General features: G+C 50.2%; 1 protein-coding gene across 1 annotated transcript; it reads right to left on the minus strand.

Moving 5' to 3' along the window:
- Positions 1–102: 102 nt before the first annotated feature.
- PIP4K2B (phosphatidylinositol-5-phosphate 4-kinase type 2 beta) lies at positions 103–27,733 on the minus strand. The gene is made up of 10 exons (XM_006100759.3): positions 27,503–27,733; positions 17,131–17,228; positions 14,749–14,845; positions 12,425–12,577; positions 11,262–11,408; positions 9,925–9,963; positions 9,280–9,393; positions 5,354–5,609; positions 4,621–4,724; positions 103–4,013 (listed from the first exon to the last, which is right to left on the minus strand). Exons 1-10 carry the CDS (start codon positions 27,659–27,661, stop codon positions 3,933–3,935), a joined length of 1,248 nt encoding a protein of 415 aa, XP_006100821.1. The 5' UTR covers positions 27,662–27,733; the 3' UTR covers positions 103–3,932.
- Between the last annotated feature and the right edge of the window lie 70 nt (positions 27,734–27,803).

Raw genomic sequence — 27,803 nt, forward strand, 5'->3', positions numbered from 1 at the left:
AATTTAGCCCAAGCAGCCTCTGACACTGGGACCACAACCTTTTAATTTTGAAAAAAAGGAATGAAAGGCTCATTTCTGAAGGACTCACACATGACAGATGTGTACACAAAGCTTTTTAAGTTTTATTTTCCTTGGGTTGAAGATTCATCGTAACACGCATGCATTTTAAAACAGTAACAGGGTCTCGAACTGTTCCGAGCAGACATTAGACAAGCACAAGGGGCTGAAAATTCCTATTTAAAAAATGGAAATCGCAGTGGGAAATGGAGGTCACACACATATGGTGGGGTGATAGTTTATCCTCCTCCCCCCGAAATTGAATCTATACTTAATTCACATTTTTTATTACAATGACCTGACCTGGTGCTTGGGTGTGCTGAGCAGCACCAGGCCTTCCCCCAAAGGTGGTTGGTTCCTACTTCCTCCTGAGCAAGAGGAAGGGGCTCCTCCAGAAGATTCCTCTCCAGCCTCCGAGGATCTCAGCACAACCCGCTGGGAAAGCCAGTCTCTTCCCTTTGGAGGCACCCTCATGAGTGGCGCATCTCAGGGAGGGGAGGGCCATGTCCCTGCCCCTCCAGACCGTGCAGATGGCTGGTACATTGAGGGGCAGTTACTTGAATGTTTTCCCTTTGATTCCTGTGCTTAGAGTGGACTCCCCCTCCACACATTTCTGACAGAAAGAGGTGAGGTCCCTGTGCTGAGGGAAGCCAGAGCTCTAAGGGTTGTTGAAACACTCCCAGCCCCTAACCTTCTAGTAGCTCGAATGCTGGGGAGTGCTGGTCTTCCTCCCAACTTGAACTGGTAAAAAGACGACTAGGGGGTGGAACTGGCTACTGAGAAAAGTCCTGGGTCTTTGGTTCACCTCCCCAGGGCACATCCTGGCAGTCTGTGAAGAAGGGAAAGCGCTCGGGCAGGAGTCTGCAGTCCCCAGGCCTGAGTACTCCCAGGGGGCCTGCTTGAGGCCTAACGCACAGGCAAGAGGAACAAGTGAAGCAGGAAGAGCTGCCTGTGATGGGAACTTGGGGAGTGCCTCTGAGAATAGCCACAGGCCAGTAGCTCCTGAGCAAGATGAGGATCGATGGAGCACTGCTTCAGCTGTGCTCCTGGACCTGCGGGCTTCCCAACCCTCCCGCTACTCCCCCTGCGGGGCATGGGGAGGAGCGCCCACCGGGAGGGTAAGACTCAGTGGTTCAGGAACAAGGGCCAGAGGTCTTCATCTAGTAGTCTCAGTGGAGCTTTCAGACAACCCCTCGCTTTGGCTGGGAAACCTGGAGACTAGTCTCTTAGCTGTAGAGGTTCAGAACAGGTGCAGGATGGGAGACTGGGATACAAGTCCTGCCCTCCAGGCCTCACCCAGTCAGCCATGTCCTATTCTTCCACCTTTGCTCTTGGGAGGCCCAAAACTACTCTAGGATGCCGTAAGGCAGGTGAGTTTCAAAGCTCCAAAGAGTGAGGTTGAGGGTGGTTACATCCCCCCCAGATGCCTTCTGCTCAGAGGGGAACGGTGGGATTTGGGGAAGAAAAGTGGGGACAGACAAAAGCTTGGGGATCAGTTCACTTTCTCTACATTCAGACTGCAAACCAAATATATCTTCATCATTATAAAAAGAAGAGAAAGAAAACTTGCATAAACCAAGATAAATAGCTTTTAAACATTTGAATGCCAAAAGAATTAGAGGGCCAAACCCAAGGTTTTGAAAATAGCACAGAATGACCTTTAAAAAAAAAATCTACAATTCACCAAACCACACCTTAAATGTTCCGACCCAATCAACAACACTGTCAGAAACACAAAAGAGCATTTGCAATAGGATGCTACCTCTCAAAATGTAAACAATATACAAAAAATAAACCGCACAAAATCACAAAAACTCAATGTTAAACAAGTCATACTTGGTAGCTCATCTTTCACTGATAGGATTATTACATGATTCATACACATCATGGCAACATGATCAGACCAAATGCAGGGAGCCAGTGGGAGCCCGAGGCTACGGAGGCTGCTGGGAGACAGCCTGCCAACCTTTGGAGATGCTGGGCCTATGAGCAGATCCAAATTTCTATTCTTGATTAGAAGGTGGGGAAATCAAGTCCAAACCTTATTCCTATGATCCCTTCCTAAGTCAGTTTTTTTCCACGTGCCATTGGGTTTCAAGTCCTTCCTCGAGTCCCTTCATGGTCTTACTGCTGATGTTTAGAGTTACCTATGGCCCCTTCCTGGGGCCCGGGCAGTTGTCTGACCCATCTGCTGCTTCCAGAGGGGTCCCCGGCCCCAGAGGAGTCCAAGAATGCTGTCTCCACTCCCTCCTGACCTAAATGCTGCAGGCAGGGCAGAGACGGTGATGGTTCCTGCTCCAGAGGCTGAGCTTGGCCAAGTGTGGAAGGAACCATAGGAAACCAATCCATTCATTCAAAATGCTTCCACAAACTTCCTTCGAATCTGTGGGGTTACCTACATGTTTTAACATCTCTCATCCTAAATCCCGTTCCTGATGAGGGGTTGAGAAGGTGTGGGAATGTACCTCCTCCAGCACAGGGCTGTGTTCTCCCCTAGCCAGACCAGACGGCTCTGATGTCACCACAGAATGACACAGCTCGATTCTGAGGCCTGGATAGCAAGGCTCAGAAGGCGGGTGGAGATCCTGAAGGAGGCCGAGGATGCCATTCCTCGGGACGCCTGTAGGTGGCAGATCTGTTAAAATCTAGATGGGGCACCGAAGATGGATCCAAATCCAATCCCACCTCCAGCCTCCGCACTGGATTCCGCGGTCACATCCTCAAGCGATCCAGAAACGATCAGGCTTGGGCGCCACATCCACGGTGGGAGGCGTCACTCCCTGCTGGCCGTGACATCCAGGGACAAACACAGGCACGGGGAGTCAGGTCACCTGCATGGCAGCCCTGGGACCCAAGGAGGAATCTCAGCAAGAAGCACCCCGGCACCTGGAGGTGTGCCCCCAGCTGAAAGCTCACCTACAGTGAGGGTGCCTGGGAAAAGGTCAAAAGGAAGTAAGTGGATGGAGGGCACGGGCCCTCATGTGATACTCATCAGCGTCTGGGGTTTCTCCAAGGGGAAGAAAACCATTTAAGCGCAAAGGTCCTTTCTTGTTCCTCTTGACCAAGTGGGAGGCAGGCTTTATCGAGAAGACATCTGAACTCCAGGGGCCCAGAGAGCCCAGCGGCTGAGCGACGAGCCCGGGTGCTCTGAGAACCAGCAGTCAGAGCCCAGCAGCAACCCCCGCCCTCGCCAGCCAGGAGGACCAACTCACTCCCCTCCGAGGTCTTTGATTCTGATCCAAAATGACCGGTGTTGGTCTGGAGTGTTCCTTCAGGAGGACAGCGTTTATGTGGAGGCATCACTTGGATCCGAGGAGGAAAGGTGAAGGAGGCTGTGCACAATACTTCATAAAATTAAAAGTTAATCCAAGAGGGATGAGGCGTCTGACCTCTCCTCTGGTGTCAGAGCACTTGGCTCTGAGAGGACCCTTGGCAGGGTCTGCAGGGTGCCTGTCATTGAAGGGACTAGGGCAGGGAAGGGAGGGTGGATAGGGTGATGACATCATCATTATAAATAGCAAACCTAGGGCAATGACATTTCAGAAAAACCCAAATCAACCCACAGTCACCTCTAGCCCCAAGGTATTTTAAAAGGCTACAAGGTAACAAAAAGGAAACCCCTTTTTAACCTGGGTCAAATGGGGTGGGGGCATCAAAGGTAAGAAGGAGGTGAGGCTACATCCTGTGAGCATGAGCACACAGCACATCCCCCTCCCGAGAACCTTTCAGTGTCACAGGCTGCAGTCTCACTGCTAAAGCCCTCCCGGCCCCCCACTCTGCTCCCACCCCTCCATCGAGCCCAAATACACCCTCTCCCCCTTCCGATCCCCAACCCCATATCTCATTCTCTGGCTGTGGCTGACGGCAGAAGGTCACTACGTCAGGATGTTGGACATGAACTCGTTGAAGCGCTTGGAGTACTGCTCAGGGTTCACAGTCGAGATCTCGGCCCCCGCCTGTAATACAGAGATTGATTCAGGTCCAGCTCCTTGGCCCTCTTCAGCAGGCTGCACCTGGGACAGGCCTGGGTGTTCAGGAGCCTCTGGATCAGCACTAGAGCTGAATACAACCCCTTGGACTGGAGAGGTGGCAGCTATGTCTCAGAATTGCCCTGGCCCCCTCCTCTGATTCCCAACCCCAGGGACGCACCCACTAAAGTCGAGGCCAGTGGTGGGGAGGCAGCAGAGAGACTCCTGATCCCTGTGGGAGCCGCTGTTTGGAGAAGAGTAGCTTGAAGTCTATGGGGAAATGGGCCTCTGGGGCGCAGTGTGGACATGTAAACAAAGCTATTACTGGCAGTCAGCAAGGTGCACCGCATGCCCACAGCCCTCGGAAGAGGCACCAGTGGGCTCAGAGTCCCGAGGGCAGAGAACAAAGGGAAAAACAAGTTGGCATATTACCCAGGGGTGGATATAGACGGCAGAGAGTGAACACCAGGCAACCAGGCAGGCTGCTCTTCCTGTTCCCTGCCCTGGGAGAGGGGGCGGGGGAGTGTCTCCTTAAAGCAGGAGGCCTGAGAGTCAGGGCCCACCCACTGGGCCTGGCTGGAGACGGAGAACTCACCCCGTGTTTCACTGTTTTGGCTGCATGTGCAGCTTTCTTCTTAGCGTCATATGGTGTGAGGATATCAATGATGGCCATGAAATAGACCTCCTTCTTGGGGGAACCTGGAGGGGAAACAAGCAAGGAGGAAGAGGTGGGTCCAAAAACCTTCAGACAGGAGATCCACATCAATCCCTATCATTTTGGATCTGAGAAAAAAAATGGTTAATGGAATCCTCAGAAGCTTTCATCGCTTTTTAAAATTATTATTATTGATTCCAGAGAGAGTTCAGGAGAGAGACAAACATCAATGTGAGAGAGAAACATCGATCAGCTGCCTGACTGGGAATCGAACCCTCCACCTTCTGGTGTATGAGACCACCGTCCAACCAACTGAGCCACACTGGCCAGGACCTCATAGCTCTTATCTTATTTGGTCTTCACAGCTCCCTGTGGGGTTGACATGAGAGTATTTATAAAGTTTTGTCCATCCCATGAGTCAAAGAACTATGCCTCAAATATCCAGGACAAGCAGAGAGGATAAGAAAGGCCTAATGGAGAAGAACCCCAGGGCCCAGAAGACAAAGTTACTGGTGATGACTCAGTGTGGGAGCCTGGAGGCAGAAAGAGGCCCAAGTCAGCTATTAATTAATGAGGTGGAAACCCAGAGACCCACAGGGACAGCAAAACAATGGGCCCAGGCGGGAAGGATGAAAGCCAGCCGTGGGCAGGGCAGGCACAGGCTCCCACTTACTTTCATGGCTTTTCATGGCATAAACATCAACAGAGGGATCGAATTCCCCAGGACCGAAGAACCGAGGAAAGCTGAGGAGGTTGCCGGGGCTGTCCGGGGGTGTGCCGTAGGAGCAGAGCAGGTTGCCCACCCCGTCATTCTCACACTCCTCGTCCTCTGCCCGCTCCTCCACCTCCATCTCCTCCTGCTCTGCCCGGTCCACATCGTGGATGCCCACCAGCAGACTGTAGTCCATGATCTTCAGCTGGGCCAGGAACTAGGGGAAGGAAGACAGAAGAAGTTATACAGGGCATCTCAGGGGCATCTGGAAAGGGGAGACAAGGTGTTCCTTTCAACTCAACTCTCCAATTTGGAAACACAATAGAGAATGAGACATCAGAGTCTGTGCTCAGTGGGGAAGACAGTCATTCCACAAGGGCATGGAGTTGCAGGGTCCACAGCAGCGGAGAGGGGGCCTCCCTGGGAAAGGGCTGAGCTGAGCCTGGAGGGTGAAGAAGAGTCAGGCAGGCAGAGGCTGTGGAAGGAAAGGTAGAAGGAGCGCTGCAGGAAGAGGGAACAGCCCTGCGGTCTGGGACCAAGAGGCCACGGCCAGTGTGCGGAAAGACACCATGGGGTGCTGCGCATCATGGGATCTGCATGGAAGAGGCTAGATGGACGCCACATAGCAGTGTCTTTCAAATCATGAATCTCAGTCCATTGAGTCCTAAATCCAATTTAGTGGGCCGAGACTAGGACTTTTAAAATTATTATTAAATATTATAAAGTAGAAAAAAAGGCTCTGGCCAGGTATCTTAGTTGGTTAGAGGATCATCCTGATACGTCAAGGTTGTGGGCTCGCTCCTCAGGCAGAGTACAAGAAACAACTAATGAATGCACGAATAAGTGGAACACAAATCAATGCTGCTCTCTCTCTCTCCCTCCCCTCTATCTCCATTCTGCTATCTATAAAATGGATTAAAAAAAATTTAAAATATAGTGAAAAATAGAGTATATAACATGAAGTAAAGATAGATAGTATTTCATTGTGTGTATGTATATGTGTGTGTGTGTGTTTTGAGTTGCAAGGTAAAATGTACTTCCACGGGGTAATAGGCAAAGTTTGAAAAAAATATGCAATTCAACTTCTTTCTACTCAGGGTAAAAATGGGGAGAAAAATAAAAGGAAACACGATATAAGAATGACAGAGCCAACCCACATTCTGAACTCTCCCCTCAAGGTCAGAAGGGCTGTGGTGCAGGGGGAGGATGCTGGCGCCCTCCCCTTGCACTGTGGCTTCCCCTTGCCGATTCTCAGACTCCCATCTATATAATGAGTGTTGTGAGCAGACGGTGTCTCAGGACTCCTGATGTAGGACTCCAGGTCTCGGAGAAGAACAAAGTGTGGGAATAATACAGGATGGAAATGGTCAGCAGCATTCCAGTCTGGCTAATAGTGAGACCAGAGTCGCTGGTCCAAATCCTCCATGAACCAGCCAGCAGCCACCAGCAGCCACGTGCCAGGCACTCTACCACGGTCACAAACTGAGCCCGCAGCACCTGGAAACTCTCGAACTGACCACTGTGACTGTGGAACGAGGAGGAGAATGAGAATAGGACCAGAGAGGCTCTGAACACAGGCCCAGAAAACTGAAAGCAAAGGAAGCCCTGGCGACAGAGATCAGCAAACTCCCCTCGATGGAGAACGGCGGGGGCACCATTCCAAGCACCTGGACAAAGCCTGCCCCAGGCCTAGGGAGAAGGGGCCGGGATCCCGGATCCCGGAAGAGAGAGAGTCCCTGAACCACACCCCCTCCCATCCACTTGAGAACATTCATCAAGCAACATGTAAGTGAAAACAAATGAATTCTGTAAACTGCCTTTAAAAATTCTTAGAAGCAGAGTAAGGAGAAAAGCAGAAAAGGGAGGAGAAAGACTGAACCAACTGAACATCAGAATAAAGGCACAAACATAGCAGGGAATGATTAAGGAAAAGCTTCCCAGCAAAAGAAGTCTATTAAACTCACGTTCACAGCAGCATTAGTCACAATGGAACAACCCAAGTGTGATGGTTAATACCACGTGTCAACCTGACTGGGCCACCAGGTGCCCACACATTTGATCTGAGTGTGTCTGTAAGGAGCTTATGGATGAACTGACATTTGAGTCGGTAAAGTGAGTAAAGGGGATTGCCTTCCCTACGGGGGGTGGGTCTGAGGCCTGAACAGAACTAAACGGCGGATCCTCCAACGAGTAACAGGGAACTTCCTCTGCCTGCCTCTCAGCTGGGACAGCGTTTCTCCTCTCTCCAGACGTGGACTGAAACATCCACTCCTCTGGGCCCGAGCCTCCGGCCTCCAGGCTAAAACAACACCCGCAGCTCTCCTGGGGCCCGACCTGCCAACTGTGGGTGTTGGGACTTGTCGGGCTCTGTAATCACGTGAGCCAATTCCTTATAATAAACATCTTTCATCCGTCAATCAATCTGTCTATCTATTTACACTCTACTGGTTCTGTTTCTCTGGAGAATCTTTTTTTTTTTAAATATATTTTATTGATTTTTTACAGAAAGGAAGGGAGAGGGAGAGGGATACAGAGTTAGAAACAGAGATCCTCAGCCTTCGGAAGGAAGGCCATTCTGACACATGAATAAAGAGCAAGTACTGCATGAGTCCACATGTACACGAGCTTCTAGAGGAGTCAATTTCATAGAGCCAGAAAGAATGGTGACTGGGATTAGGGAGAAAGGGAAATGGGAAATAATGTTTAATGGGTATAGAGTTTTCGTTTGGGAAGAAAAAAAAGTTCTGGAGATGGATGGTGATGGCTGAACAACAATGTGAATGCACTTAATGGCACTGAAATGTACACTTAAAAATGGTTAAGCCCTAGCCGGTTTGGCTCAGTGGATAGAGCATCGGCCTGCGGACTGAAGGGTCCCAAGTTCAATTCCGGTCAAGGGGCATGTACCTTGGTTGTGGGCACATCCCTAGTAGGGAGTGTGCAGGAGGCAGCTGATCAATGTTTCTCTCTCATCAATGTTTCTAACTCTCTATCCCTCTCCCATTCCTTTCCTCTCTGTAAAAAATCAATAAAATATATTTTTTTAAAAAGGTTAAGATGATAAATTTTATGTTATGCATATTTTACCATAATAAAAAAGTAAAACAAAACAACTTTTTAAAAGTTTATAGGGTTTGGTTTTAATGAGCAGGCTCCCAATTTATTTAAGTAGAAGGAGACTGGGTTATCAGGCGGTCCAGATATCGCAGTCACTATTGAGCACATGTCCTCAGAGCTTCACCACAAGAAGTGCCATCCTAATCAGGTTACTAGGTAAGTGGAGAATCAGAGCCAGTCACAGGCGTGGTTGGTGGATCTCACGGGCTGGCTTCCTGTTGCTCCGATGGCTGGTTGCCCCCTCCACTATGGGAACCACCAGGAAGGAATTCTTTTTTTAAAAATATATTTTATTGATTTTTTACAGAGAGGAAGAGAGAGGGATAGAGAGCCAGAAACATCGATGAGAGAGAAACATCAATCAGCTGCCTCCTGCACACCTCCCACTGGGGATGTGCCCGTAACCAAGGTACATGCCCTTGACCGAAATCGAACCTGGGACCTTTCAGCCCGCAGGCCTACGCTCTATCCACTGAGCCAAACCGGTTAGGGCAGGAAGGAATTCTGAAGGAGTTTGAAGAAGGTGTTGGAGCAGATGAGGGAAAGCATTCCACACTAAGTTACCATGGTTCTACTGGCACAAATTGTGTCCCCAAATGGAATGTTCATTTGCACTGGCTTTAGGTGCAAGTAACTACCCACCTGCTCAAATCCCCACTCCTCCTTCTGTCTACACTCTTGGAAAGCAATGAATTCAATTTTTCTTAAAGAGGCACCTGCTCTGGGGACCAGAGGCCCTGCTCAAACAGGGGGGAACGAGCTGCTCGTACCTCCACGTCCCGCTTCAGCTTCTCCAGGAAGTTCTTCTTGCTCTCCTCGCCCACCCGCAGCTTCTGCCCTTCGTTGAGGAAGTCGTTGTCTTTAAACGTCGGCAAGTCCTTGGCCTGGGGGGACAGCCACAGTGTTAGCTGAGCAGCCGATTCATTCACCCCCGGACCCCTGCTGGGGGCCATGGCACAGAAAGGGGAAGGGTCTACACCGCACAGACGGTCAACCTGCCACATCAACGGCTCAGCACAGGAGGCTGCAGTCCCAGGCTTCGGGCAGACAGGGATGGCAACTGCGTGGCATCTGCCCAGCAACGAGGACTGACCACAGCATGCCTTCCTGCCGAGCCTGGCCTACCGCAGGGGTCAGGCAGCCACCCACTGATTCAGGATGGACCATGACATGGACACCGCCAGCCCTCCAGGACGATGAAGAGCCCAGCAAGGGCCAAGTTAAAAGGCTGGAGACCAAGGCGAGGCTGAGCGGAGGCTGAGGCTGAGGCTAGGCAGGTGCTTAGAGCTCTGGCAGACTGCACGTCTGGGAAGTGGACTAGGGACTGTGATGGAGGAAGGGACAGGATGGCCAATAGGTGTTTCGCATTCCAAGCCAACCCTTTCTACGCTTGACCAGCACCGGCCCCAGCATACCTTCTCCTTGTCACTCGCTTCTCTGGCAACAGTAGAACCCTGAAAGGATAAGAGGCATCAGGAAAGTCCAGCTGAGGCAAATTCCGTTGAAAACATGCCCCTGTCTTTGGGGAGAGGCAGCAGGTGGACGGAAGTAGGCTGGTTAGATCCCTAGAGGGGCCAGGAGGCAGCAACTGGTTCACTTCCTCTGTCACAGACGGTTCACAGAGCTCTGACCACGCCCACGTCCTGCTCAGGAAACAGGACTGTGCCAGGGGCCTCAGTGCCTGCCCGTGAGGAACTTCCCTTCCAACAGGGGAGACAGGCACTAAGCAGTAGCTACACATGAATTAATCCATTAACCACAATGGTGCTGAGTGGTCCAGGAGAGGACACAGGATACTCTGAGAGCCCGAAGCACAGGGAGGGGCCTGGACTGGAGAGGGACGGTGGCCAAGGCCTGCTTCGGGGAACAAGTGATACCTGCGCTGAGCTCAGAGGGCGTGTAGGAAGTAATTAGATGGGGGAAGGTGGAGGTAGACAAAGGGCAGGGAGGGAAATAATTCAGGCAGCCTGCGTGGGATCTCGGGGAGGAGGGGAGCACAAACTCTGCAGGGATGGACCGGAAACCAGTGCCGCTGCAGCAGGGGGACAATGGTGCAAGGCAACTGGTGAAGTCAGGAAGTGAGGTGTCAGCACAGCGAGCGCTGTGGTTCGCAGGCAAAGTGTGCTCTCTTCAGTGCCTAGAAAAGCACTTGTCCACAGGGCCTGGGCAGATGCGATGCCAGTGTGTGTGCATCTAGAACAGCCTGTCCCATCCCACTGCCAGGAGTCACAGAGCATCAGTCTATATATATAAAAGCCTAACCAGCCAGCCGACTGGCCAACCGGCCAGTAGCTATGACGTGCACTGACCACCAGGGGGCAGATGCTCAATGCAGGAGCTGCTGAGCTGCAGTCACTTGGCAGCTGCGGTTCTTGGGTGATGCACCCGGAACCAGAGAGGAGGGAGCCCGATTCCGGGGTGCGTCACCCGAGAACCGCCCTCTCACAATCCGGGACTCCTCGGGGGATGTCGGAGAGCCGATTTTGGCCGGATCCCCGCTGACCAGGCCAAGGGACCCCACCTCTAGTTGTTACATAGATGTGGTACAGTGGGGGCTTAAGTAACCTCCTGTCACTGTCACCTGGACGTCACACAGCCTTTGGCCCACAAGAACTAGACATAATCAACTCCAGAGCTGCCTGTCCATGCCGCAGATGTTCTGGCTTTCCCATTATGTGGTAGTTGGAATCAGGGCCCTTCCGAGCCCCGGGGGGAGAGCAGCCACAGAGCTGGGAAACGCAGAGCCCTTTACCTTGAGGTCATACTTGCGGTGTACAGTGAGCCGATGGCTGAACACGTTCCTGGTGACCACCATGTAGGTTTCCACACCATCCACGGTCAGGCGGTACATGCCCAGGAACTGTGGCAAAAGGGTGTTGCCGTGACACTCCACTATGAACTAGAAAGGAAGGCAGGAAGGCTAAGGAGCGTAGGAAGGTGCCAGGATGGACGGGGCTCTCCCCAGGCTAAAACGCTCCCTGCCTGGGACTGTAAACTGGGTTATGTGAAGTCACGGGGTTCCTCAGACTTACAACAGGCAGCAGCCACCCCCACCCTCAACTGGCATAACAGAGCGAGAGGCTGAGCAGGCAGTGCAGAGCCCTGTGGTTTCCTATTGCTGGGGTTCCTCTGTAGGAAAATCACCAGTCTAGGCGGCATCTCCTCTGCGGCCTGAAATGGGGAAGCCACAGGGCAGAGAGGCTGCAGAGGCCGGCTGTGATCCGGCTTCTGGGAAAACAGAATGCTCCCGACCACACGCTCTCACCCGGCCCGGCCCCAGGGTTTCTGGCTGTAATTCCCCAAAGACTAGACGTCCCTGTCACCACTTCTCAGGTGCCCCAGAGAGCAGCCAGCTTTCCCCGAAGACGCAGGCAGGCTGGGGGCAGGCACTCAGATCATGCCGCCGCACTGCCCGCTTCTCTCAGGGACCGGCTCCAGAGGAGTGGGGAGGAGGAATGGGAAGAAAAGCAACCCTGCTGGGCCGACGGGACCTCTTTCAGAAGAAATGAGTGTGAAAACTTCCCAACTCTGGCAAGAAGCAGCAGAGATCGACCAAAGGACTTGAATGCATGCATATAAGCATAACCAATGGACACAGACACCAGGGGGGTGAGGGCATGAGCGGGGGGTGGGGTGGGGGGGCAAAAGAGGGATGAGGACACATACGTAATACCTTAATCAATAAAGAAAACAAACAAACAAAAAAAGAAGCAGCTGTTCAGCTGGGACAGAGTCAGGAACATGCCTTTGTCCTTCCCTTTAAACTTCTCCTCACAGACACGGGTCCAGGAGGGCCACGTGCCTGGCTGTCAGGAAGCAGCTCCATCACCAGGGGACCCGTCTCTCCAAGAAGCTCCCCAGGGCTCGCTCCCTCTCCCAACCCACCCTGCGGTCCAGGCTCGGGACTCACCATACCTGGTGGTACTTCTTTAAGATGTTGTGCATCTCTGCCACATCCTCACTGGAAACGGTCTTGATGACGAAGCGCCGGTCATAGGTGGTGAGGAAGCGCGTGCCACACCGGCCCTGGCTGTCACTGTTGATGGGGGCGCTGCGCGTCACTGAGTTCTGAGGGACCGAGAGAAAAGCGAGCTGGTCTTGGGAGGGGAGCAGGACTCTGACTGAGTCTCCTGTTATGGGCCGTTGCTCTGAGGCCAATGACACGGAGACAGATGGGACCTTACTCGCCCTTTTACTCATGGGAAGGTCACATCTCTCCCAAAAGTCTTCCTCAAGAGTGACGAGAGCTGGTCCCCATCTTTGACTGGGACGGGAAGAGGATTTACTGTGAAATACTTCCTTTCTTTCTGATCCCAGACAGCTACCCCCGACGGTAGGGACCTGGGTTCTAATCTTGCCACTTGCATGTGATGTGACCCACGTAACTTCTCTACGCCTGCATTTCCTCACCTGGAACACCAGGAGGCAGAGCGAAGGGATTTTCCCGGTCTCTTAGGATGACAAAAACAAAGCTCGGGAAATATTGGAGAGGCCTCGCATAAATGAACGATAGGCAGTGGTCTCTCTTCCCTGTGTGTGCCCTGCAACTAGGAAACCCTTCCCTACGCAGGGCGCTGGTCCCACCTCTCTGCCCAACACCTCTCCCTTCGCCTCACACTCCTGCTTATCTGCGCAGGGCGGGGCGTTTCTGGTCTGTCCTGCTCCTCCTCGAGGCCCCATCCCATTAGGATCAGAGAGCTGTGGGAGCCTCAAGAGGAGTCGGGGAAGGTGAGGCAACCCAAGGGGATGTGTTCACCAAGCAGACACTGGGAAAGACCTTTGGGAGGCAAGGCAGGGGGGGAAATGCCAGGAAAACACAGATCTGCTCACAGAAACGCCTCCTCTCTCAGCCTTTTCTCGTCTCTTACCTGGGACCCAACTCTATACCTTCACCTCAAGCCTCCTCATGAGAAGGGAGAACCACTAAAGTCTGAAGTGGTGAGGGGCTCTCTAAACTAGAGGAGCACGCCCCAAAACAGGGTGTCCCCAGCCCTACGTGACTGAGGGCCTCGCTCTCCCAGCCTGGTCCTCCACCAGGAAGATGGAGAGGCCTCAAGCCCGGTGGGAAGACTAGCTGCATCCCTGCCTCTTTCTCAGGCAGCATTTCTGACTCTAAACCATTGGCAGTCCCAGAGGACAGAGTCCCTCATTGAACACCATCCTCCCTGCCCTATTTCACTTGTGAGCACAATCATTTGCCCACGAGGCTATTAGAGAAAAAATGCAGACACGGAGAGGATGTGGTTAGATGGCCAAGGGGAGGGGAAGGAGCCACAGTGGACGGAAGTGGTCTGAGCAGGTGACCTGGGTTGCAACTATGGCAAGAAGTTTTCAGAAAGTCTCAGGCTCCAATCGGTCATGATTTCCTTTCAGATTTGCTCCTAACCGAGGGGGCTGGAGGGACCTCCCAGTACCTCTTAGACCTTCCTGCTCGCCCAAGCCCCTGGCATCTCCTCCTCTCACATCCTCTCACCCTCCCCTTCAGGACACACATCTTTGCAGGAGGCCTTGCAGCGTGGAGGAGAGAGGGGAGGGAGGCTCACGCATCTGCTTGTCCTGAACTACGCTGGGGAAGGTGGGATGGGCATGGAGTGGAGGACTTAGTGTTTTAAAAGACTGGGGCATCCATTTTAGATTTCCCTAGGCTGTACACTCCTTTTCCCCCAGACAATGGACAGTCAGCTGAATGTCTTCCTGCTACAAAAGTGAAGGGGAAGATTCTCCACCAAAGGCTGTCTACCGAGGGAGGAAGGTCCAGGAAGGTGCTAGGTGGGGAAGTGACAGAAGCCACAGACTGTAAGTTACACTCAGATGTCCCTGGTATCGGGATTCATTCCTCCCAACAGGACCAAGTCCTCCGTGACACGACCACCCCCTGAAGGGGGCAGTTTCCTGCCATGCCCTGCCCCCTCCCAACATCAGGACAGGGGGCAAGTTTAGGAGGGGGCAGTCCGACCTGGCAAGAGATCACACTGCCCGTAAAGTCCCCCTTTTCTAATCTGTCTTATGTGCTTTAAGAGGCAAGAAGAGGGTCCTAGCCTGTGAGGTATCACAGGAAGCACTTCGAAGGCCCTCCCCCTCCAAGAGCCACCAGCACGGAAAGAAGACAGCCTGGGCTGGAGCGAGGCATGACCGGAGGCACAGCCCACGAACAGTAGACACTTTTGTTCGACTTGTCCTGTGGCTTCCTGGCCCCACTCCGCTCGATAATCCTTCCGATTTTGCGAAGACACCTGTACCTGGTAATCCTGATCGTCAATCCCAAATCTTTCCCGAAGATTTCGAAACACCATGGGGCAGTACTCCTTAAACTTGAAGCGGCTGGGGAGGTTCTCCCTGGGGAAAAGCAGAGGCAGGTCTTTGTGAACATCTTGCTTATCTTAATTCTCACATCAGAACTCTCAGCGTGTGGTCCATGGATCACCGGGATCTGAACCATCTGTAGTGCTTAAAATGTAAGTCTAGCCTCCATAAATTCAGGAGGTGAGCCTGGAAAGCTTCTTTTTTTAAAATTTATTTTTTAAAATATATTTTTTTGCCCTGACCGGTTTGGCTTAGTGGATAGAGCGTTGGCCTGTGGACTGAAGGGTCCCGGGTTCGATTCCGGTCAAGGGCATGTACCTTGGTTGCGGGCACATCCCCAGTGGGAGGTGTGCAGGAAGCAGCTGATCGGTGTTTCTCTCTCATCGATGTTTCTGACTCTCTATCCCTCTCCCTTCCTCTCTGTAAAAAAATCAATAAAATATATTTAAAAAAAATATATATATATTTTTTATTAATTTCAGACAGGGAGAGGGAGAGATAGAAACATCAATAATGATAGAGAATCATTGATCAGCGGCCTCCTGCACGCCCCCCATTGGGATTGAGCCTGCAACCCAGGCATGTGCCCTTGACTGGAATCAAACCTGGGACCCTTCAGTCTGCAGGCCGATGTTCTATCCACTGAGCCAAACCAGGTAGGGCATTTTTAAAAATTTAAACATTTAATCCTCAGCCAAGGATATGTCCTCACTAATTTTAAAGATAAAGGGAAAGGGGGAGCGAGAGAGAAACATCGAAGTGAGAGAAACCTTGATCGGTTACCTCCTGTTTGCACCCCAACTGGGAATCAAACCCAAAACCTAGTTATGTGCCCTGACCTTTCGGTGTACAGGACAATGCTGCAACTAACTGAGCCACAACGGCCAGGGCCAGAAAGCTTCATTTTTAACAAAAACTCTAGGTGATTTTGTGCATGTGATTTTATTTATTTATTTATTTTTAAAATATATTTTTATCGTGTTGTTGTTGTTTTTTTGAGAGAGAGGAAGGGAGAGCAAGAGAGAGACAGAAACATTGATGAGAGAAAAACATCAACATCCATCGGCTGCCTCCTGTATGCCCCCAGCTTCTAGAATAAGATGATGTTATTACTACGGCAGAAAGAGGTCACTAAGGGACATTTTCAAATCAAGCCTCTCCTCCCAGCTAACAGTCTGAGGCTGGTGGGGTGACAGAGCCCCGCTGGTGAGGTGGTGAGGACTGTGGAACAATGGAGAGTGAAACCAGGATTCAAATGCAGAAAGGAAGAGAGTGTGAGCAGAAAACAGTTTCTGAGATGACCCATCTATATAAATAAAAGCCCAATACGCAAATTGTCCCCTCAGGAGTTTGACCCAGAGACCAGGAATTCGATTGCTTGCTATGACATGTGCTGACCACCAGGGGGCAGTGCGGAATGAAGGAAGGCCCCTGATAGCTGGCCAGGCCTAGGGACCCTACTAGTGTATGAATTTCATGCACCAGACCTCTAGTAGTAGGATAAAAAGCAAGGTCTCCAAAGGGCTTAGAGCAGTGGTTGGCAAACTCATTAGTCAACAGAGCCAAATATCAACAGTACAACGACTGAAATGTCTTTTGAGAGCCACATTTTTTAAACTTAAACTATATAGGTAGGTACACTGTTATTAACTTAACTAGGGTACTCCTAAGGCTTAGGAAGAGCCACACTCAAGGGGCCAAAGAGCCGCATGTGGCTCGTGAGCCGCAGTTTGCCGACCACTGGCTTAGAGAAGACCCCAATCTGTGCCAGGTGAGATGGCTGCTTCAACAAAGCCTGAGACAACTTTCAGGCCCTAATGTTAATCCAAGAAGCCACAAGGAACAAAAATGGGAAGAATTACTTTGGATAGCGCCCTCGGGCACCATGCTCAGCCTGTTGATCACACACAGTTGGAGAGAAAAGAGCTTGGGTGCATCCCAGGCCAGAATCGTGGCAGGCAGCTTCTTGCCTCAGACTAAGATCAAGATAGGGCCACTACTGTCAGCCTCATACGAGATACCTCAGCTCCTGAGCAGCTCACTTCTCAAACTGGCCCTGGATGAATCACGCTGGGCAGAGCCACATGCCCTGAGGGATACTGGAGGTAGCTGATAAAGGATGAGATGACAAGACAACTGGGAGAGAGGTCCATAATGAATCCATTTTTCCAGCCAGTTTTTCAGCTCTGTCATCCAGGTGTCGCTATTACACCCTGCCAGGTGCTAGCTTGCCCTGCCATACACAAGGTTTCAGAAGTTCTTTGCTTTAAGGGAAAGGATTGCCCACAAAACTTGAGTCCACTCAACAGGCAACTTACTTATTGAAGAGATGATTATCCACCTTGATCTTGCTGTACGCCTTGAAGTCATCTGGCATCAGCATGACAGGAACAGGGACATTGCTCAACTCATTGATCTGCAAAGCAAAGGAAAAGTGAGGTCCGCAGCTCGGAGGACTCCTGCCTCAGACAGACAATATGCTACAATGTGGATGCCACCATCTCACCAAAAAAACATGTCCAAGGATTCCCTCCTTGTCTTTATTTCTGCTCTTCTCTTCCCAACCTCATCTCCATCTACTGAAATTTTCCCCACCTGATAGGGTCCAGCTCAAAAGGCACCTCTTCCATAAATCTTTCCATGATTCTAGACCAGCCGTGGGCAAACTACAGCCCGCGGGCCGGATCCGGCCCGTTTGAAATGAATAAAACTAAAAAAAAAAAAAGACCGTACCCTTTTATGTAATGATGTTTACTTTGAATTTATATTAGTTCACACAAACACTCCATCCATGCTTTTGTTCCGGCCCTCCGGTCCAGTTTAAGAACCCATTGTGGCCCTCGAGTCAAAAAGTTTGCCCACCCCTGCTCTAGACCATAAATGTTCTTTCCCATGTTAGAGTTCCTGGTGTGTCCATCTTTTGGCCATCTCACAGCCTCCCTCATTTGTAGTTAATGCTTATAAACCTCATACGTCTGCTAGACTATAACCTAGGCAAGACCGTAGTATTGATCTTTGTAAGCAAATATCATCTAACTGATCTTTAGGGGCTCTGTAGTACTTGGTCCCAGGATGTGCATATAGCAGGTACTATATAAATATTTGTCAAATGCAATAACGGATCAATGAATAAATGTCACCCAACCTATGTGAATATTGAGGCCTTTGAACACCTTCATACAAATTGTGGGTCACTCAAGAAATCAGCTTAGGCCCTGGCCAGGTAGCTCAGTAGTTTAGAGCATTTTCCCGATATGCCAAGGTTTTGGGTTCAATCCCCAGTCAGGGCACATACAGGAATCAACCAATGAATGCATAAATAAGTGGAAAATGTCTCCACCCCCCACCGCCCACACACACACACACACACACTCACTCTCTCTTTTTCTCCTCTCTCAAAGAAAAAGAGAGAGAGAGAGAGAGAGAGAGAGAGAGAGAGAGAGAGAAATCAGCTAGGGCAGGAAAAGAACTGGGCAGGAATATAACTCATCTCCAAAGTAAAGGATTCAATTTACAGTGAGCAGAAGAGGTAGAGATAGCTGGCCACTGTCTCACTTTACTCTCCTGATTAGAGCAGGGCCGGTTCTTAAAGCTGTGTCCTGCCTTATGATAACGGGGGGGGGGGGGGGGGGGGAGATGGGGGGGTGCTTTGCCCCCACTGCAAACATTCCTTCTCCTCGTCTTTCATCCCCCTTGAGGGAGCTGCAGCCGGGACAGGGAGCTGGCTTCCCATTGGTGCAGAACTGAGGGCGAATCCTTCACTGCCCCATTCCCAGTTTGCCAATTAGTGGGCTAATTAGCCACAGATGTCCTCTCCCATCACAGCAGAGTATTTGACATTTGACCCTCAACTCAGTTGCCACTAATGCATTCAGGATTTACAGCGGAAACCTCAGTCCCGACTTAATGGATGGGGGGGAGGGAGAGCATAGCCTGGGTCTCCCAGATACTTCCCTTGCAAACCCTATTATGTCAATGAGGCCCCATGTGGCAACCAGGGAAGAACCTAGAGCCATTAGGCCTCCTCCAGAACCATAAATGGGGGGAAATGGCATTTAATTTGCTGCCCCTTTTATGTTCCAAACCATTTTTATTTAGAAATATCTGAAGAGAGAGGAAGATCAAGTTAATGCAGTAACCGGGCTGGTGAATACCTTCCTGAGTTGGTGAAATAGCCAATTGACACGTGGGGAAATTAAGAAAGGCAGAGTGTGTGGGGAGGAGGAGGGACCGCAGGGTGGTGGGAACTGGCAGTGGGGCAGAGAAACGATAAACTGCTGGGGGAAACTGACTAGCACAGACACAGGAGGATAGACTGTATGATTCCGTCGATATGACGTTCTAGAACAGGAATCCACGGTGGGAGAAATCTACTCAGAGGTGGCCTGGGTTGGCTTGGGCGGGAGCTAATTGTAAAGGAAGCTGAGAGGTGTGATTCTGAGGCGACAGGAATGTTCTCTATGTCGTTTGGAGCGATGATTACATGGGTAGATGTACGTCTGTGGAAACTCATCAAACTACACTTAACATTTCCAGCATCCAGCTCTGCGAGGCCTGCCATCGGCTAAAGGGCCGCGAACACACACACACACACACACACGCACACTCACACACACACACACACACACACACACACTCACACACACACAAAGCCACACCAGCTGCCACTCCCAGGGTGCGCACAGGGACCCTGACTGCTAAGTGTGTGCCTACGGAGGAAGCCGTTCCACTTCCTTGCTTTTCTGCCAACAGAAACAATTCATGGTGGCCGTCCCACTTCCTTTTTCCTGGCACGGTAAGCTTGGCTCTGAGAGTTGAAGAAGAAGTTCATGCTCTTAGCAATTCTGCCTTTCCTAGCTCATATCATCATGCTCGAAAGAACGTACCACTGGCTCAAAGAGGACGGTTTTACACCAGAATGTTCTAGCATGTGCTACGAATTGGTTCTGGGTTGGTCTCGTGTCCAAGCTCGGTGCCGAGGCCAGGGCTTGATACTGGAGAACTAGAAAAGACTAAAACATTTGCTGGAGAGGGACCAATGGCCCCTCAGCCAGGAGGAACTATTCTAACAGGCGCTATTCAGGAATGCTCTAACCACTAATCCTCTCGGTGACTCTTAGCGCAGCGCAGTTTGAATGGTTGTGAAGCTGGTTAGTTTTTGGCTCTCATTCCATCTCGATTCTTGACCACACAACCTAAGAGTGGGAGATTTCTGAGATAATATATTGGTCAACAATCCATACATCTGAACTATGTAGATGCCCCCCTCGTTCCCCCTGGACCACATGTGGATGATTCACTCTAGGGATTAGCTGTACCTCTTTATTTTAGTTGTGCTAAATTTTTTATCCCCAGAGTCCTATTCAATTTCAACTGAACAAGCACGTACTGAAATACCTACTACATGCTTCATGTATGTTAGGGAAGAGGGGCCACGCAGTGGGGGGGGAACACTGTGCACACCAAAGTAGGCGGCTGAGCCTCTTATCAGGGAGACGAGACAAACCCATGCTCAGTGGAAGTGGAAGTCAAGTAGTGGACAAGCCAGTGAGAACGAAGGGACGGGCATCAGGAGCAGCTGGTGTTCAGAGGAGGGCAGGTTGGTATGGGCAGTCAGGCTCCTCACCTCACACATCAGGCTGGAAACAGGGCACCTCATGCCCCTCCTGCTATTGCCAAGAGCACTTGACACTGGAAGCATCTACAAGATCATGTTACACCCCAGCTTAAACATCTCCCATGGCGCATCCACCTCAGGGCCGTTTTAACTCCTTCCCCTCTAAGGCCTTTCCTGATCTGGCTCAGACTCTGCCAAACTTCTTTCTCTTCAGTTTACTTTTCTACTCAATGTATTGAGGGCCTTACTACAGGCCAGTACTGTGCCAGAAGCTGGGGACACAAAAAGTGGTAAGACGTGTCTCTGTTTAGCTGGGAAGACAGACAAGTAACTAATACAATGTGAGGATGCTATAAAGGGAGATGGAAAAACAGATTAAGAAATGATTGATTCGTCCGGCTGACGTAGCTCAGTGGCTGAGCATCGACCTATGAACCAGGAGGTCACAGTTCCATTCCCAGTCAGGGCACATGCCCAGGTTGCAGGTTTGATCCCCAGGGTGGGGTGTGCAGAAGGCAGCCGATCAATGATTCTCTCTCATCATTGATGTTTCTATCTCTCTCTCTCTCTCCCTCTCCCTTCCTCACTGAAATCAATAAAAATATATTTTAAAAAAGAAAAGATTGATTCTGCCCTAGTCCGGGTTCTCAGTGGTTAGAGCATCGGCCTGAGAACCAGAGTCTCCGGTTTGATTCCCAGTCAATGGCACGTACCTGGGTTGCAGGTTCAATCCCCGGCCCCTGTTGGGGGGCGTGTGGGAGGCAACTAATTGATGTGTCTCTCTCGAATTGATGTTTCTCTGTCTCTTTCCCTTCCTCCTTCCTTCCCACTCTCTCTAAAAATCAATGGAAAAAATATTCACAGGTGAGGATTTAAAAAAAAAAAGTGATTGATTCTGACTGAAGAGAGAGAGAGTTGGTTGCTAGAGGAAGTCACAGAGAAATATACATAAGAAAGGTCTAGACTGGTAGATCTCAAAAAAATGAGAGGAAGGGAATTCCAGGCTGTGAGAACAGTCGGAACCAAGGCTCAGAGTTGTGTCCAGCCAAGGTGGCTCAGTGGTTGAGCGTCGACCTATGAACCAGGTCAAGATTCGATTCCCAGTCAGGGCACATGCCTGGGTGCTGGACTTGACCCCCAGTAGGGGGTGTGCAAGAGGCAGCCAATCAGTGATTCTCTCTCATCATTGACTTTCTCTCTCCCCCTCTCCCTTCCTCTCTGAAATCGATAAAAATATTTTAAAAAATATATTATTTTTTTAAAAAGTAGAGAGATAATACAGGAAAGCTAGGTGAATGGTCTAGCATATTATCAGTTAATAAATAACATCTGCTTCTATTTATTGAATGCCTGTAAGTGCTCTATATTATTGTATATTATATGTCATAATGTCATTTATATTCTGTCTCTGCTATTATTTCTATACTTAATAGTTACATAAGGCATTAATTTGATTTTGCAAAAGAGGTTCAAGGTACCTTGCTCAAGGTCACACAGATATATGTGTAGACTCAGGATTTGCTCCCAGGCCTGTCTGGTGCCAACACCTGGGTTCTTCATACTGTGTTGTACAATCCTTCTCATGGACAGCTACCTCGACTAAGGTAGTGTTTTCCTTTCCTAATAATCTTCAGGAAAAGTGTTGTGCTCATTTTAGGGAAAATGAAACACAAGAGAGAAAAATTACTACTCAAAAGCTATACCAACAATCAGGGGAGAGCCTGGATTTGAACTTAGGCTTGTCCACTAGATGATAAATTTGGACTCAACTACGCAGGCAATGGGGAGTCCTCTCAGGTTCAAGTCTGGCAATTCACATGATCAGATGGCTGATACAGAAAGGTAATTCTGGAATCAAAATCAAGTAAGGACTGGAAAGGGCAAAAACAATAAGCAGTACGATCACTTATAGGGCCATTACCATAGTTTAGGTGATAGACTGTGGCAGCAAGAGTAGAAGAAGGACTAAAGCTAGAGAGTCATCTAAGATCTGGCTAAGTGACACTTGCCCTGCAAGAGCTTCCTTGCTCCCCCAGGTTGATTTAGTTGCTCATTCCTCTGTGCATCTTCATATTCTAAGTGTCACATTCACTTTGGTAATTATTTGTTTACATGTTTAATTTCTCCACTAGGCTGTGAGCCCCTACAAAAGAAGAGACTATCTTACCCATTATTCTGACTGGCACATAGTGGTTGCACAACAGACGCTGGGTGGAGGGATGGATGGCTAGAAAAAGGGGATCGAAGGATGGCTAACATTAGGATGACAAAAAGATACAGCAAAGCTGATGTGACCATGCCAGGGGTCATGGTCCAGAGGATGGGAAAGAAGATTAACATTAGTTATTGAGGCTATGACCAGACTGTAAAGAATCTTAAATGCCAGGGAGAGAATCAACTTTATTTGGTCGGCAAAGGGGAGTGACTGAACGTCTTGAAGCATGAAAGGTCATGACCAAAGCAACGTTACAGGAAGATGCGCCCTTCCTTCACTATCTGCACATTTCTGGACCGACCTCTTGCACCTTCAGCAGAAGTGCACTGTGGAAGGCTAACACATTCGAACGCCACACTAAATATAACATGTGAGGATGGTAAGTTTGTTGTATCTCTTTTCATAGAAGTGGTTTTGGATTATCCACATGATTAACTCCATGAGCCATTAGCATAAATACAGAGGAGGTTAACCAAGCTGAATGAGGAACAACTTAAAAGCAGAGTTCACTCTATGCTGATCCGACTGGAGATGAAAATTCAGCCACCAGTTCCAGTCTGATGAACTGCTGATCCCAGAAACCTCCACTTCCCTGTGTGACCTTCATTGGAACTGCTACCCAGGAGGTGTGGGCTGGGCATACAGGATTCCCGACACGTCCCAGGGTTCCGAGGGTGACTCAGCTATGGGCTGGCTACCACTAACAAACATTTGTTACCTGCCACCATCCGAAAACATGACGTATTGGGAACCACACTCTCAAGACCAAGAGCCCCAGCAAGGCCTGGAACTCCAGCGAGGGAAAGGCAAGAACTCCAGAGAGCCACAGCGGCCAACAAATTCACCCCTGAGTTTATTCCTTGTTTTTATACCTTGGCTTTTCTTCTCCTATTGAATCCCACTGTTCTCTATGAGGTTGGAAAGCCTGCTAAAGGACAAATTCATCCAAAGGCCTCACTAGAGCAGAAGTATTTCCTAAGATTTTTAAAGAAACAGGTCAAGAGAAAAAGGCAGGAAAAGTAGGTTCTGGGTCTACACTGAGCAAATAAAATGCATGGACAGAATGGGAGTGAAATCTGGGAGAGGAATGAGCAAACTTAAGAATGAATCTGGCCCTAGCTGGTTTGGCTCAGCGGATAGAGTGTCGGCCTGCGGACTCAAGGGTCCCAGGTTCGATTCCGGTCAAGGGCATGTACCTGGGTTGCGGGCACGTCCCCAGTAGGGGGCGTGCAAGAGGCAGCTGAATCGATGTTTCTCTCTCATCGATGTTTCTAACTCGCTATCCCTCTCCCTCTCCCTTCCTCTCTGTAAAAAAATCAATAAAATATATTTAAAAAAAAAAAAAAAAGAATGAATCTGGCCCTGGCTGGTTTGGCTCAGTGGATAGAGTGTCAGCCTGTGGACTGAAGAGTCCCAGGTTCAATTCAGGCCAAGGGCACATGCCTGGGTTACCGGCTCGATTCCCCCCCAATAGGGGGCATTTGGGAGGCAGCCAATCAATGATTCCTCTCTCATTGATGTTTCATTCTCTCTATCCCTCTCCCTTCCTCTCTGAAATCAATAAAAAAAAATAATAAATAAATAAATAAGACTAAAAAAAAATAATGAATCTGTTCCTCACACCATACATAAAAATTAATGCAAAATAGATTACAAACCTAAATATAAGAGCTAAAACTATAAGAGTTTTTTTTAAGAGTTTTTCTTAGGAGAAAATGTAGGGAAAAAATCTTCATGACCTTGGGTTAGGCAAAGTCTTCTTAGATATGGCACCAAAAGCACAAACAATCAAAAAAAAAACAGATAAGTTTGAGTTTATTAAAATTAAAAACTTGAGCTTCAAAAGAAAACACCAAAAAAGTGAAAAAGATAACCCAAAGAATGGGATAAAATATTTGCAAATCATATATCTAATAAGTAACTTGTATCCAGAATATATCAAGTACTCTTACAACTCAGTAATAAAAAGACCAATAAACCAATTAAAAGATGCAAAAATGTTTTTTTTTCCAATGGGCAAAGGGACTTTTTTTTTTGCAAAGCATCTTAATAGACATTTCTCCAATGAAAATAAAATATGACCAATAAGCACGTGAAAAGATGTTCAACTTCACTAGTTACAAAAGAAACAAATTGAAATCACAATGAGATAACATTTCACATCCACTAGGATGGCTACAATAAAAAAAGACAGACAGTAACAAGTGTTGGCAAGGACCACACACACACACACACACACACACAGACACACACTGCTGGTGGAAATGTAAAATGGTGCAGCCACTTTGAAGACCAAGGCTGATGGTTAAACATAGTTACTTCTAAGTGGGAAAACATAGTTACCATCAATTGCTCCTATTCCTTCTGATCACCTGGGTGAGGCTTCACAAACGCCTGGTTCCTAACATGAGCAACATGTTACCAAGTCAGGTCTGTCTCTTCTGGTCTCCACACCCCTCTCAAAAGCTACCTCTTCCGTAATTCCAGACCCTTTGAACTGTGTCTCATCCATTAAAACTTCAGTTCTCCCTGACAAACCCAAAGTCTCTTGATTTTTCTCCCTGTTCCCTATACAGTCTTCCTCCACCAAATTCATGGGCTTCATCCTAGTCCAGTGGTTCTCAACCTTGGCTGCACATTAGAATCACCTGGGAATCTTTTTAAAATCCTGATTTCTGGGCCTCATCCTCCGGAAATTCTGTTTCTTTGTTACTAATGTTGTGGCCTCCCCCCATAACAAAGAAACAGAATTTCCGAAGGATGAGGCCCAGAAATCAGGATTTTAAAAAGATTCCCAGGTGATTCTAACGTGCAGCCAAGGTTGAGAACCACTGCATTACAGGCTGAGTTGAAGCAACAAAACTTGGGACTAAGTGACCTCTGAAGCTCACTCAGCCGGTCCGGGGCTGTGGTGCCTCCAGCATTCCCCGGAGGTGCCTGCTCATTATGCCCAGAGGCATGGCTCTTGCTTACAGTCAACGCCTTCCCAGCTGGCCCTCAAACAAACTCTCTGAGTGTTAGTTAGCAAGAGGGTGACCGCTGCGTCCAACTGAGTAGGAATCACAGATACACCTGTCCACCTGCCAGCCCGAGGCTTCCACCTGATGCCCCCACTTGAGCCGATTACCTGCCTTTCAGAAAACCAAGCACCACGCACACGCCCCTGCACAGGTGCACACAGTGGAGCAGACACTCAGGTTCTCTAACAAGACCATAATTCCCAGCTGTCCCTGGCACTCGGCTGAGAGACAGGACAAGGAACAGGAGGCAAAGAAAAGGAGACACACCACTGGCCAGCACAGCCCACAGCGCCAGACACACGAGCTGCATCTTCTGGTGCGACCACAGCGCTCCTGGCTCAGATCTCGACCAGCTCTCTGCACAGAAAGGATGCTTTCTAGCGAGAGGCAGGCAGCGGGACAAAACCAAGGGCTGACTTCTAGGCAGTGACACGGGGTTCCCATTTTGATGTCAAATGACCCCTGAGGTAGCACGAAGCAGGGGGAACAAACTCGGCTGGACTATTGGCCAGAAGCAGTTCCCAGGGGTCTGGGCATTAAATCCTGCCGTGGCCAGGGCCCTCACCTCAGTGCTGAAAACAGCATCCAGCCCAAGAACCAAGGAAGACCTCGCCATACACAGGTGCTTCTCTATATTAGAGGTAAAGGTCTAAAATCATGGCTCAGGCTATGGGTTATCCATCTACCAAACCAAAGCAAAGTCCTGCCGGCCCTGGGGCCCTCCATCATCATGTAGTCTATTGGCCATCTCAGGTGTTCAGAAAAGCCAGGGGGACTAAAGAACTGAAATGCAAGCCATTAGCTTCCTCCTCCTCATTGCAAACTTTTACTTGGTGGAGCTGGTTGTTTCGGGTCCTTTGACTTCTTTTGCTCATTCCTGGCCTAGGGACTCACAATGAAATGGTCAGAGTGCAGAGGGGGCAAGTCATTGGAAGAGGAAGAAAGATAGATCCTAAACACACAGGACATAAACAAAGCCCTCCAGCTAAACTCTGGGCTGGGCCCCAGCTTCCTGACAGGGAGCGTTGGACCATCTCAAAGCACCCCAAGGATCCAGGGGACCCCTCTCCATCCCAATCACCACCCATTACCACACCCTGCATGGCCATACAATAGAAAGCGAAATAAATGAGAAGTCAAAGGCTTGGACATGAGCAGCATAGGTCCTATGCCATCGGAGAAAGCAGGAAGGCATTATTTCTACCATGAACGGTCCTTAAAACCCGGCCTCACCTCTTCTCTTCTCCCTAACCCGGGAAGACCCTGGTCAAGTGTCTGTGGTTCAAGGAAGCCTGTGCTTCTCCAGGTGGCACATCTTGTTCAAGTAGGAAAAAAGGAAACCCAGGAAGGATTCCCATAGCCAGGAGGACGGGAAACTTTGAGGAGCCACACCAACCAAACGACCAGAAATAGAGGCACAGGCGGGCAGGCCAATGCCACCTGCCCTGTCACCTAGACAGTGGGCTGGCAGCGGGTTATAAGGAGCCCGGGTGAGACACATGCAACCCACCGGGCGAGGCGCAAAGAGAGGGAGAGGGGATGGGGGCGATGGCCCCGCACCCAGGCCTTCCCTCTGCGCTCCAGGGACCGCCCGAAGCGAGCACACCCGACGCAGGAAGCCAGAGGGGCTGGAGGGAAGGGGAGGCGGCCACGGCGCTCCACGGAGACACCAGGCCTCGCGTGGCGCACGGGGAGCGCACACCCGGCCGGGACGGCGTGCAAGGGCGGGGTGGGCGTGCAAGTGGCTGGGCGAGGGGTTGCAGGCGTCGCCGGCAGGGCCCGCGGGGCGAAGGCCGGGGGCGGCGGGGGGCGTGGGAGCGCGCCGGGGAGCTGGTTACCGTGTGGTTCACCCCCCACATCAGGACGCTGAGAATCGGCTCGCTGGCCCGGAATAGCTTCACTTTCTGGCACACAAAATGCTTCTTCTTGGTCTTGGTCTTGCTGGCGCTCAGCGGCGCCACCGCCACCGCCGTGGTGCTGGTGCAGTTGGACGACATGCCCGGGGCGGCGGCGGCGGCGAAAGGGGGGGCGGCCGAGACAGCGCACACGCCAGCGGCCCCAGGCCTCCCCCGGACCGATCCCCACCCCCGCTCCCTCACCGCTCCATGGTCGCGCCCGTCCCGTTACCTCCCCACCCCG

The sequence above is a fragment of the Myotis lucifugus genome, unplaced genomic scaffold (genome assembly GCF_000147115.1).
Source record: "Myotis lucifugus unplaced genomic scaffold, Myoluc2.0 scaffold_329, whole genome shotgun sequence".
Classification (NCBI taxonomy): domain Eukaryota; kingdom Metazoa; phylum Chordata; class Mammalia; order Chiroptera; family Vespertilionidae; genus Myotis; species Myotis lucifugus.